Here is a 13,626-nt window from a genome sequence, read left to right as displayed (position 1 = left end):
ACAAAGTACAGGCTTGGAAATTTACTTAAAGTATAAAAGTAGAAGTAGCCTTGCGAATGACAACCATTTTTTTATGCAAAGCTACCTGGACCACACAAATGTTACTAGAGTACAAGCTGAGAAACTTCAGTGGACATGGAAAAAAGGCTCTTTTTATAGTATTTCCTACATTTTAAATGGATGTCTGCCAATAGGCCTAAAATATCACATATATGATTATTGTGACAGAGACTGGGACTCCAGGTTAATATGATTCTGACTGAGTAGCAAGATATGAATTCAATTGTGATTCTGTGAGAATTCAAACATGAGTCCTCTAATTTACGTCTGAGAGTTTTGAGACATTAACGTTAACATTAGCCCAAAATAAAGTAGATTTGAGACAAGACCAAGTCACGTTATCGTTAACTTAATTGGTCTCGAAAACGAGAACGGCCTTGAGTAACGTTAACGTTACTACAGCACTGTTACACTAAATCAAGTTACTGAATTCCTTTTTACTATAAAGCTATACTTGCAGATATTGTATCAGCTAGTATTAGATTATTTTCAAATAAACGCTCGCTAACCTTAACGTTATTTGGCTTACTTAACTAAATGCTAGCAAACCAAGGCATCGTCATTGCTAGCAGGAGAACAAATGTAACTGACCATTAACGTAAACTTAAACTTATAAAGTTACGGAAACAAACAACAAATAGCTTTTGATAACAACAAAAAGATGCATTTACCTCTGTTTTAACGTATTTTTCCATCCAATTAGATTGAATTCAGTATTGTTGATGCAAAAAATAATAACGGTAATGCCACTGAAATTATTTGAAACTAAAGTAACGAGCCAATTTAGTAAAATGTAAGGAGTAGAAAGTACCGATATTCATGTTAAAAATGTAAGGAGTAAAAGTAAAAAGTTGGCACAAAAATAAAGTAAAGTAAAAATATCTGAAAATCTACTTGAGTACAGTAACGAAGTATTTGTACTTCGTTACTTCCCATCTCTGTTTATTACTACTACAACTACTCTATACAGCTCTGAAATAATTGGAACTGAGAGACAAACAAGAGTTTTTCATATAGTAGATGTTGCAATCTACACAAAATGAGACACTTAACATTAGCTGTTTTTTAATCACCAGCTTCAGTTGGACGGTTAGATAGATGGATAGATAGATAGATAGATAGATAGATAGATAGATAGATAGATAGATAGATAGATAGATAGATAGATAGATAGATTTTTATTGATCCCAAAAAATGGGAAATAACGGTGTTGCAGCAGCAAAATATCAGACACACAGCACACATACAGAGTATACATTAAATAATAGGAAACAATATACATTAAATAATAATTGAATACTACACGAGCATACTTCTTACTTCTTTGCATTATACTTTTTTTCTTTGTTATATGTGACACATTTTTAGTCTTCTTGTTTTTTTCCTTTCTTGTCCAAATTATTGTTCATGTTGATATAAAACATGTGACTTTTATCCCCAAAGAGGGAAGTATTGACCATGTTCTCCCTCTCGCTCTGCTCTTTAGGTAAATTATAATATTTCTGTAGTTCACTTTTGGACCCATCTCTGGTTGTTGGTCATTTCAGTGATGAACTTGCACAAAAGCTCTTCAAGATATCAGGCCGATGTCTAGCTTTATGGACGCAGGTGTTGGAAGAAGTTTCCCCCAAACTAAAATCTATTCATAAGGAATACAAACTGATTTATTCTGTATTTTAATAGATTTGTGTAATAGTTGTATATCTACTCATAGGGTACAGAAAATAAATTGTGGCCCTGAGTATTAATCAGTTACACCCAGTGTTGGGAACGTTACTTTAAAAAAGTAATTAGTTATAGTTACTCACTACTTGTTCAAAAAAGTAACTGAGTTAGTAACTGAATTACTCTATAATAAAAGTAACTCGTTACCAGGGAAAGTAACTATTTGCGTTACTTTAAAAAAAAGTTGCTATATGTCAAAGAATTTGGATTTTTTTTAGCAGTTTTCACAAGTCGGTTGAAATGAGTAGAACAGACAGGTGTTTAACGTACATAACTTTCCATATTTATTGCACGTCGACAGACAGCAAGAGGTTTATCCTGCACTTCAAGTATTATCTTTGTAAGAAAAGTAAACAGTTACACCATATAAACTTATATGACACATATACTTTAACAACATACCTGCCTATCATACGGTTGACTTCAGCCTGTGTCATAGGTTTTTGTTGTGAGGCAGAAAGATCTAGCTTTTGCTGCTTGGAGGACTTTGCTCCGAGTCCTTCTTTGCTAGTGGATAGTGAGCTATCATCTGTGGTGGAGGTATCGCTGGTTTTGGCCACTAGCTTTGTAGATGCGTGTGTCGGTGTGAGATGCTTCATTAAATTTCTTACAACGGATGTCGACAAAGTCTTCACTCCTGGACATAATGTACACATTACATGCACGTTCTTGCCTTTGACCACAATTAATTTGAAGTAGTGCTTATATCTCCACCTTGAAAACGCCAACTTTTCATTGGATTGCTCCTGACTCGCCATCTCTGCTGAATCTGTTTAGCTGTTGTGTGTGTGTGTGTGGCGCGTGTGCTGGCATGTGTGTAAAAACACTGGCTCTGATTGGCTACCATGAAACATGACTCTGCCTTAGCCAATCATAATCGCTTATCTCGTTATTAACCCACCTCCTCACTAGCTGCGAGCCAGGGGTGCGTTCGGATTACACAGTTTATTCAATCAATGCCTAGTAACGCACCGCATTTAACGTCCAGTAACGTTAACGGCGTTGTAACGACGGGAAAAGTAATTAGTTAAATTACCCCGTTACTGAAAACATAACGTCGTTACCTAACGCCGTTCTTTTAAACGGCGTTATTCCAAACACTGGTTACACAGAACTTATCTACACACAGTGTTATTCATGACTCCACATCAGACAAAACGTACAACTTTTCAATTTAACAAAAACAGTTTGGGATGATTGATGAGTTTTAATGATACATACACTCTTATTATTATTTGATCAACACTATTCTTTATCTGCTGCAATCTATCTTTGTTCTGTCATCTGTGTAAGGCACTGAGGAGTGCTTTTCATTTATACACACTGGAGTCTCTCTCTCTCTCTCTCTCTCTCTCTCTCTCTTGGTTATTAGAGATGATATTTAACATCCTACTGGTTTTATGACAGATGGCATCAACAAGGCGCAGACCGGAACATTCATCTTCTGATTTACTTTGTTTTGTCGTTATTATCGATTACTTTGGTCATTTACTTTGCCATGCTAGTTTTGTTCCGTGGGTGGTTTAATGGATCATGACATATAGGGGCCCTATCTTGCACTCAGCGCAATTGCCTTTGTACACCGACGCATGTATCATTCCTATTTTGCACCCGACGCACAGCGGACTTTTCCCTCCACAGACGCACGTCGGTAAATTAGGGAGTGTATTTGCGCTCCCGGGGGCGGTTCAGCGAAAAGAGGAGGCGTGTTCCGGCGCAAACGTTACGTAGTCCTATTTTGCAGTTTCAGAAAACAATTCCGCCACTGACCAGGAAAAAACTGGTCTAAAGTCAGTAGCGCTAGTCTAAAGTGAGTAGCGCGTTATTCAGATGCTATTTTAGGGGCGCATGCTTGGCCATAATGTAGTGTGTGCACAACGCGCATACACTTCTCTCATCTACAGCAGTTCCCATTTTTGAAAACCATACATAATTACAAAGAAAATATTACTGAAAATGCGCTTCATGTGTTTGGATAGATCAGGAGGCACTTACAGTCCTCAAAAAGTCGCAGCATTCTTTGTGGCTTGTTGTGTTTTACACATTTCCATGAATCATGGATGTGTTGATGACATAAATGAGGAAATATTAGAGGACTTAAGGAGACGTGATGTTGAACTACGGTGGGATTGGACACTCCGGCGGAATCTGGTGAATCTGGAGTAATGCGCGATGCGCTCCTGGTGGAGCGGGTGGACGGAGATGGAGTGGGGGAGGAGGAAGGGGCACAACAGGTGCAGGTGGTGCGGTTTGAGGCCCACGCTCCATGGCTGCAGCAATCCTATCCAGAGTAAGATGGCGAACAGTGGCCGCGAGCAACATCGCCACCGCACAAGACAAACGGGCATTTGTTACTTTGCCGCATCCGGACAGCTTCCCGCTGGCGTGCGCCAGGCAAATCTGCCGTCTATAATAGCAATCCGCCACGGAACAATACGCCTGCTCTTAAAGGGAATGTGAGATGACGCTCTGATTGGTTATTTTCACGTTACGCCCAAACCACACCTAGCTACTTCAGACCAACCCATTTAAGATTTGCGTCGGGCGCAAGAGTCATTTATCCCGCCGGTATTATAGCAACAGCGCCAGAGATCCGCCCACAAAGCTACTTGCGTTTGGCGTTTCATACTTGCGTTTCAGATCGTTAAAATAGGGCCCCTAATGTGGAACAAACTGGAACAAAAAAATCATGAAAAAGTGGTTATAAATTACAGACTGAACACAATTTTAATGTGCCTGTGAATGTGCGTACCACATTTGTTTTAGTGATGCATTTTATTCCCATAAGTCATTGTGGTCATGTTTGCAGGATGTGAATAATATTCCTTTCTTTTTCTTTACATTTGAATAAAATGGGAAGCTTAGAGCCAAGGATTTAACTTCCGTCTATAACTGATTCACATGCCGCTATTAATGGCCTTATGTCTACCATGTCTCTCTTGCTCTGCTTGAACAGGCTTTCCATCTTGTCAAATGTCAAAATTGTTCACCTGACAAAGTGATGGATAATTCACTATCTGCTTCTCAAAGCACCTTAATCGTTAAGGTTTTCAATGATAAAAAAAAGATTTAATAGATTTATTAATTGATTTATTTAGCAGTCGTTGTGCTATGCCTCCTTTACCGTAGTCTCTGGATTTTACTTGGTTGTAAAGAACTTACAATGTATTTCAGAAATGGGTTATACAACACCACATTTTGGTGTTAAAACAAAAAACAAGCAGTCATAGCAATAGCATGTGATGCTAAGTAATCCGACTGCCGTCACAAGCCTTCATGTCCCCCCCCAAATAACCACACTGTCAAAAGCCAACATAAGGTACATTACAGAGTTTGTGCTATGCTCTGCATTGATTGATGGATTTATTTAATCAGTTGCAGTAGTTGTGTTATTCATTCTATCTTCGTAGGTAGTCGAACCACGTTTTAACATCCATTAAAACTAAACTACGGTGGCCGGGAAGTGCAATGCAACATTACAAAGAATGAAACACTTTTACATTTTGGAAAACAAATTTACATTTTGGAAAACAAAATAACATTTTGGAAAACAAATTTACATTTTGGAAAACAAAATAACATTTTGGAAAACAAATTTACATTTTGGAAAACAAAATAACATTTTAGAAAACAAATTTACATTTTGGAAAACCAAAATAACATTTTAGAAAACAAATTTACATTTTAGAAAACAAATTTACATTTTGGAAAACAAATTTACATTTTGGAAAACAAAATAACATTTTAGAAAAACCAATTTACATTTTGGAAAACAAAATAACATTTTAGAAAACAAATTTACATTTTGGAAAAAAAAAATAACATTTTCGAAAACAAATTTACATTTTAGAAAACAAATTTACATTTTGGAAAACAAAATAACATTTTAGAAAACAAATTTACATTTTCGAAAACAAATTAACAAGATGCAAAACACTTTTACCAGTCCCGAAACAAATTTACAAATGACAGATTCTTCACGGAAAGGGAATGTACCACACACCGGAAGTGATGAGGTTTTGTATACATGTCGCCTTGACTTACGGCAGTTATGGATCGAATGCGTCAATAGAGCGCCCCCATCTTGGAACAGGGGAGGCACTGCCTTATATACTGTCTATGGGCCGCGCTTAATGCATCAGCGTCAATGTAGGCAAAGGTCTAACGGAAATAAAATCACTATAAATCGTCAAAATCTCATGCGATGTTCTTGTTTTTTAAAACAAAAAGACAAAGAGACTAATTAATGTGTTAATACAAAGAATATTTATTATAATCAGTTCACAGATATGAGTACAAACGGAAACTTCACCCTTCTGAACTAAGAGGTTCTGCTTCAAAGTGAAGTTTAAACAGACTGAAATGTCCAGGCTCACTCCCCCACTAATGATTCATTTATTTCTGCATGTATTTATTTATTTAACGAGACTTTAAGTCGTGTTTCGTGGTCCACAGTCCGAGTCCCGCCAGACTCCCTTTAGGAAACCTGTGATTTAAACTTCAGCAGGCTGTGACAGTCCGCTCCGTTTAGTCCTGGATCTGATTCTCCCGGGCTTCCCTTCCCTCCAGCGGGCCCAGCAATACGGCCTGGGTCTCCAGCTGCGGTGGTGTCGGTTTTGCTGTCCCAGGAATGGGCAGTAAGCTCCAGGTCCTGCAGCTGCAGACGGACTCAGCTGCCCCCTGCTGTAGCTTCCGATCCGGCCGCGGCTGTCGACATCGTTCCCTGTTTTTCCAATGTTTCCGTCAGGTCCGCGTTCATATAAAAACTCCAAACACCGACACACACGTAAAAGTCACCATAAACTTCATTCACGCCATATACTTACTCACAACAACACAAATTGACTGGCGCACACAACAACACCTCATCACTTCGGTGTGTGGTACATTCCCTTTCCGTGAAGAATCTGTCATTTGTAAATTTGTTTCGGGACTGGTAAAAGTGTTTTGCATCTTGTTAATTTGTTTTCTAAAATGTAAATTTGTTTTCGAAAATGTAAATTTGTTTTCGAAAATGTAAATTTGTTTTCTAAAATGTTATTTTGTTTTCCAAAATGTAAATTTGTTTTCTAAAACGTAAATTTGTTTTCGAAAATGTTATTTTGTTTTCCAAATTAATAAATTTGTTTTCTAAAACGTAAATTTGTTTCGAAAATGTTATTTTGTTTTCCAAAATGTAAATTTGTTTTCTAAAATGTTATTTTGTTTTCCAAAATGTAAATTTGTTTTCTAAAATGTTATTTTGTTTTCCAAAATGTAAATTTGTTTTCCAAAATGTAAATTTGTTTTCCAAAATGTAAATTTGTCTCGAGCTTTGTAAAAGTGTTTCATTCTTTGTAATGTTGCATTGCACTCCTCGGCCACCGTACAAACACTGTTGTTTCAGTAACATGTGCTGCTAACTAGTCTGAGCCACAAAACCGGCCTGGTTTTTACGTCTATTGATCTTCAAATCACCAAATCAGTGGTAACTCACATTCATTCAGTTTCTTCTTCTGTCTGTCTCTTCCTCTCTTTAGGCTGGCAGGTTATGTGGAGGCCTTGGCGTATCGGCTGGGAATGCAGATTCCTGACTTAAGCCCAAAACAGGCTGACATGTGGCAGACCAGAGTCAGCTCCCATGCGGTTGGTATCATCATACCTCACTAAAACCCACAAGCCTTGTCCCCGACTCTGCTCTCTAACCGTCTCTGTCACTCTTTTAGAGTAACAGGGACTTAAATGCTTGTCCCACCTTTTAGCGTGTGTGAAAGACAAAAGCCATCAGACTAATAAACAATCAACATGTCAGTCCACAGTCGGAGTGGATATTAAATTCCGTTCGTTGTTTAATGCATCGTAAACATCAAACCAGTTCAGGAGTTTTGTATAGTGACAACAGAAACACAAGCCTCTGGGTTGTGCCCTTTTGGGTCACACTCTTTCATTGTGCGAGAAAATTAGACCTGAATGATTGTTAATATGCTGTGACTGCTGAAGAGTGAAATGTAATTAGCTGTAATAAGGTTGAGTGATTAATCTAGCACTAAAAGGCTCTTTCCTGGTTGTGAAAGATCATGGCAATTGCCCTGACATGTTGGGGAATAGCTATGTGTGTATATACAGTAGAATACATATCAAATTGTAATGGGAAATCAATGTCAATCTTTCCATGCAGTTTTTGGCTATTCAATCTTACAGTCTGCAGGCCAGTTGCTCTGTGAATACAATTGTGCAATTAAATGATAAAGCTTTTTTGTATATTGGTGAATTTAGACCCAACTGGTCTGGATAATTAGTCAAACAAACCAAAAGTAAAATAAAAAAGGACCGCTTCATTAACACTTTTATTTACTGGAAATGACAGAGCTGTAAAACTTTTGAACTGAACTTTTTTTGTGTGGATTATTTAAATTAATTTGGTCAGTAATATTTTCTTACTTCCATATTCCTCTGTGCAGGGCAAAGCCATTGGTGTTGCCATCGGCTGTATCCTCGGCATGTTTCCTCTTTTTTTCTTCAAGGACGATGATGAGAAGAAGAAGAAGAAAGAAGGCCAGATGGAGGCGAAGGAGAAAACACAACCACCACCTGCTCCAACAGAGAACAGCAAAAACTGAAAATGACATCCCGCCAGAGACAAATACTTTTTTGGAATCCATTAGAATACTTTAAACTGGGACTGATTGCCGTTGTCTGGTGGACTGGAGTGTATGGAAATGTCATTGAACCTGTTACAGTCTAATCACCGGGTACTTTACTTTGCAAGGCCCAGTCAAACTATCAAAGGTATTCTGAAGAGGATTTTAGATATTTGATTGTAGACTTTAAACTTAAGCACAGGGACCTGATCATCTCTTGAAGAGACAAGAAATGGTTGATTCATTTGACCGCTGCTACTCCAACTATTGCGCCGTAACCTCACCTTGTCTTGACTGACCGACACAGGCTGAAACTCATTTATCTAAAACTTTCCATCTAAAACACACTGCAGTGGCCTCTTTCTTTCCTCTGCTCGGAGTCTGTTGAATATATAAACCTCTGACTCTACATGAGTAGAAGCTAGATAAAGGTAGTTGACAGTTTGAGGGCTCCCTAAAATATCACAACTAACTCTGTTACCAATGCAAAGGAAAAAAAGAACACAGAGCTTATTCAGAAAAAAATTACCATACATGGCATTTTGATGTTGAAGGTTTCTTGTATATTGGCAGAAATTGTGATAACTAATAGAGGGAAGACTGAACAAAGAGGCATGCCAATGGCTCGATTCAGCAGTGTTAAGCTAAGTCCTAATCAGTTTTTGAGAGTGATGAGCCTAGGAAAGGGTCACTTTTGCATGCACCCTTCCACGTCAACTACATTATTCTTAAGTTTTACAAGCATGTCTGCCTTTTGATGATGTCACAGTCTTAAAAAGTCCCGCCTCATTCACACTCAACGACAACCAGTCAGCTGCTTTAGTGAGAATCAGGCGGTTAAATGTTACACCTGCTAGCTGCGCCTTTACTTCTTTAGATTATTTATTTTTTTGTTTGTGTGACTTTATATTATATGATGTGTGATGATCACCCAAAGCAGTAACGTGCCCCAAGTGTCTCCCATGTTTACTGGAATAGGTAGGTGCAGTTCAACAAAATCTTTCAAAGAGCAGTTTGTTACTTTCCTCTAAGCAGGAAGGAGATGAACACAGAGAGGCAGAGGGAGGAAGAGACCGAGGAGCTGCGTCAGAAAGATAAGAAATGCCAACACTGAACCACCTGAGACCTCTGTCCCATTTGCTCCGTCCCTTTGGTTCCAATACCATTTGATTTATCATACACCTCTCCCATGCATGGTAAGCCCAGTGGATATTTTCAATTGGACAGAAAATTAGATGATTGATACCCTGTTCCCATTCTGTGGAAAGTTCGTACTGCTTTCTAATACTAACGCACAACTAAACTCTATACCTACAATTATATTATATTGTCTCTTCTCTACTGCCCTCTGCTGGCTTGAGAAATTCTTGAAAGAAGAGGAAGTTGCTAGTTTCTTTCAGTTGAGTTCAGTTTTTACCTCGATGCTGCCACACACTTGCGGTTCTACATCTTTTAAAGCTTTTCCTGTTTAGTGTTCCAGCCCATCAATGGCTAGTTGAGTTTCTCTGGCTATAATTGATCCCTTACTCACTATAGTTATTTTTCTAAATCATTGTACTTAATTTGATATGCAAGCCAAGTAATCTGCAGCATCAGCCAGCCATGAAACATGAAAGCAGAAAGGATCTACTGTATTTGGGATGATAAGACACTACAGTCCATCCAAGTCTTAATTTAGCAGTCACTGATATCCTAATTCCTAAGAGTCGTGGTTGCTCGACACAGGTTGCTCATCTCAGCAGCAGAAATGAAGCCTGTTGTTTACGGCGTTGAATCTGTTTTGGAAGTTAAAATGAAAGGAAGCAGCCACGTGTCACTGAATGGATAGCAGAAAATGTATTTATTTTTGTTATAATATTCAGACTTGTATTTATGTATGTTCACACTGTATATTATCTTTATCTCAAAGGACAAGGTTAAGAATAGATATTTGTCAGCACACCTTTTGTTAGTATATTTCCAGCAGAATTCTTTAACAGGAAGGACTTTGCAGCCGATTGCTCTATGTTACAGTCCATAACTAAACTTAGGAAACATACTCTGAAGACTTTCACCCTGTATACGATTGTTCTGGTTATTTATTATGTGGGTAACAGTGATCCTAAACAGTGATAACAATGAAGAAAAGAATTGAACATATTTATGTAGTTAGGATTTTTGATCTGATTGCTCGATTTCCATCTTGCATGCACTGCTAATAAAACAACCTATTGTACATGTTTATTGTGTAAGAATCCTAAAACTTGAGAATGTTCTAAAAGTATGCATTACTAAAGGATACAAATCACTGGAGGTGATGAATCCAGTTTTAACATTCAAAAGCAAAAGATCAGATTTTTGACTGCTGTGATATAAATATATATTTTATGGCATATAAGGAATCCTACAAGGAATCTCCTGTGTTTTCCTTTTTAGACAGATAATGATAAACCTAGTTTAAAATAGGATTGTTTTCTTTTGTGTAGCCTTGCAGAGGTAACAGAGCCCTCTACTGGGATGTGAACTGGCAAATGCAGTGTGGAGATTTGGACAGTGTGTGGCTCCTACAGGAAGCAGAATGTGATGAGAAAACTGCTTGACTGGCAAAATGTGATCATAATAATAGTTTTAAGTAAAAGTAGGAATTGTCATCCGTTCGTTAGATCATTACTTTGAAATATTTATTGGAATTACCTGTCTCAGTGCTTTAAGTCTGTCTTTTGTGCATAGTCATGGTAAGAAAATATAATCTGTGTCAAAATATTGTAATTTGGGGGCAATTTTCCTTAATTCACTTTGCACTGCATCACTAAACCTATTTGTGTCATTGGGAGGAAAGTAAAAGTTAACAAAATCTCAGAGTTGATACATTATCTTGAATCGGTGTAATTTTATTATGTTAAATCAAAGATGACTTAAAAACACATTGAATTGTTCTTCATGGGTTGCCTGTTTGGTGTGTGAATTACAGTATGTTGTAGGTTGTGAGTGCAAACTTAAGGACCTTAATTTATATCTGCTAATATAGTTGTATGCTGTAAACTGGCTCATTACTTATTTTGAAATTCTTTTTGCTTTCAGTGTTTGAATGGATAATGCTTTGGTTTCAGAAGATTTGGAAGCTTTATATGGACAGGCAGGAGTCATTAGCCAGAGACATTTCAGTCTACAGTATATATTGCTGTCCTGTAGTTTATTTAGAACATGGTCCAGTATTTGGACACCATATGGCCCATCTTATTTGACACAGTCTGTTGTGTATTTTCTATCATCCAAAAGAACGTCTTCTTTAAACTACCATAAAACTATCAATTCTGGAGTTGCATGTTAAAATCTTGTCGGCCAGTGGATCCACCACTTTGAATTAAATATTTCAACAACTATTAGAAGATTGCCATGACATTTTGTACAGACATTCATGGTCCCCTGAGGACGAAGCCTCCCGACTTTGGTGATTTCTCTAGTGTACTCGTTTTCAATGAAAGGCTGCTGTTGCATCAAAACTCAAATCAACTTTGCAGGAAGTAAGAAATAAGGCCTTGGGTTTAATCATGGGATTTTAGTTTACCCACTGGGCTTTGACTGGTGCTATAGCCTAAAAGTGGCACAGGTTTTTAGGTAATCAAACTCAAGTTAAAACATAAAAGTCTTACAAATTATAAATGTACACAACTTTAACACATCTATTCTCCGCTGCACAGACATGCACGTACACTAATTTCTCTCCCTTAAGCAATGAGGGTAAATCAAGTTGAAAGCAGTGGGATCAAATCTGCATGACATGGGTTTAAAACCTGATTTCTGTGTTCTTGTCTCTTTGCAGCACTTTCATCTCTAGTGTGGCAGTATGCATGACTTTATTTTGTGACATAGTTCACGGTGCTAAACAATCATCATTGATTTCTGTTAGTACTATGTTAATGAATTTTACATTTTTTGTATTTTAAAGTATACATTCAGGATGTGTTCTGTACATATGTAAGAAGTGAGAAATGAAAATGATTACTTAGGAGGAATATAATATAGAGAAAAAATGGAGTAGAGAATAGGGGTCTGTTTCTGTTTTCTTTTATCGGCTTTAATTAAACCAAAATCACCTGGCTGCCAACATCTGGCCTGGGGTGGACTTTTTTTGATCATGCATTTTGGTAATATGCTCATGTGCATGTGTTATCACCACATTTGTCTCTATATATAGACTTTACTACAGCGATATAGAAACACCTTTTGCATAGATGATGAGTAGTACAGGTAAATGCAAACTGAATGTAGGCAGCATTTTTCAAGTAGCAAAAACAAGCACAAGATTGGTCATTATAGTTGCAAAAAATGAACAAATGAAAATGTATTTCATTATTGCATCAAGCAGGGAAAGTGATATTGTTTATTTGATAAAGAGTAGAAATAAAATGAGCTTTTGCTTTTTGGCCAAACAAGATTAACTGCATTTCCCTGCTCTAGCTCCAGAAGGCAGTAGACTCACTGTGAAGCTGTGTGTACAGAGAAAGAAGTGCATTTTATTTATTGACAGAATGTCACAATGATGCAAGGTTTTCAAGTTTGATTTCTCTATACACACATTAGTTTAAAAAAAAAGTCAAATATGTATTTGATCTACCTTACTTAGTCCCTCCACAAGCCCACCTGTTACTGAATTGGTTGTGTTGAACTATTCTTAGGGCCATATAACCACCTGTATTTCTCCACATTGTTCAATCAGTTGGCAATCAGTCTCATACTGAGTAAAAAAAACAAAAACGGACCGTTTTGGATGACTGTGTCCTCCGTAAAGATCTAAAGTGGAACATACTCTAGGGTTGCAGGGATTTAAGTATATTTTGTTGCTGCTAGTTGTCGTCTTTATCACATTTTCTTCTTCCACTGGTTGTCATTAGTTCTCTGGCGGTCAGGTTGTATCAAAACACAGCAGGCGCACACACAGGCATATCTGTGTCAGAGGGGAACGGACAGCTGACACAAGGGACAGAGAGGCAGCCACTTTGAGAGTAGTATCTGAGAATAAACAGCATGAGACAGGCGTCGCAGAGGGAGAATCACTAATAGATAGAAAACAAGTAGGACTCTCTGGCACCTGGAATTATTAAATATAGGTTTTACTTGTTTCTAAGACAGAATAGAAAAAAATGACATGTTTGTCTTTGTAATGGTTTATAATTCCTCATTATCATTAATTATATACTTATATAACTTAAATGTTTTTGTATCAGACAATTCAAACACA

The 13,626-nt window shown here is 37.5% G+C and overlaps 1 protein-coding gene across 1 annotated transcript in view; it reads left to right on the top strand.

The window, feature by feature from the left end:
• Window positions 1-11,770, top strand: part of LOC120562307 (transmembrane protein 65-like) — a 45,233-nt gene extending 33,463 nt beyond the window's left edge. The window contains exons 7-8 of the mRNA XM_039805972.1: window positions 7,305-7,410; window positions 8,226-11,770. Of these exons, the coding sequence (XP_039661906.1) occupies window positions 7,305-7,410; window positions 8,226-8,384 (265 nt within the window). The 3' untranslated portion in view covers window positions 8,385-11,770. The remainder of the gene's footprint in view (window positions 1-7,304; window positions 7,411-8,225) is intronic.
• Window positions 11,771-13,626: the final 1,856 nt, after the last annotated feature.

This window comes from Perca fluviatilis, chromosome 7 (genome assembly GCF_010015445.1).
Source record: "Perca fluviatilis chromosome 7, GENO_Pfluv_1.0, whole genome shotgun sequence".
Lineage (NCBI taxonomy): Eukaryota > Metazoa > Chordata > Actinopteri > Perciformes > Percidae > Perca > Perca fluviatilis.
This window is presented reverse-complemented; position numbering and strand designations above follow the sequence as displayed.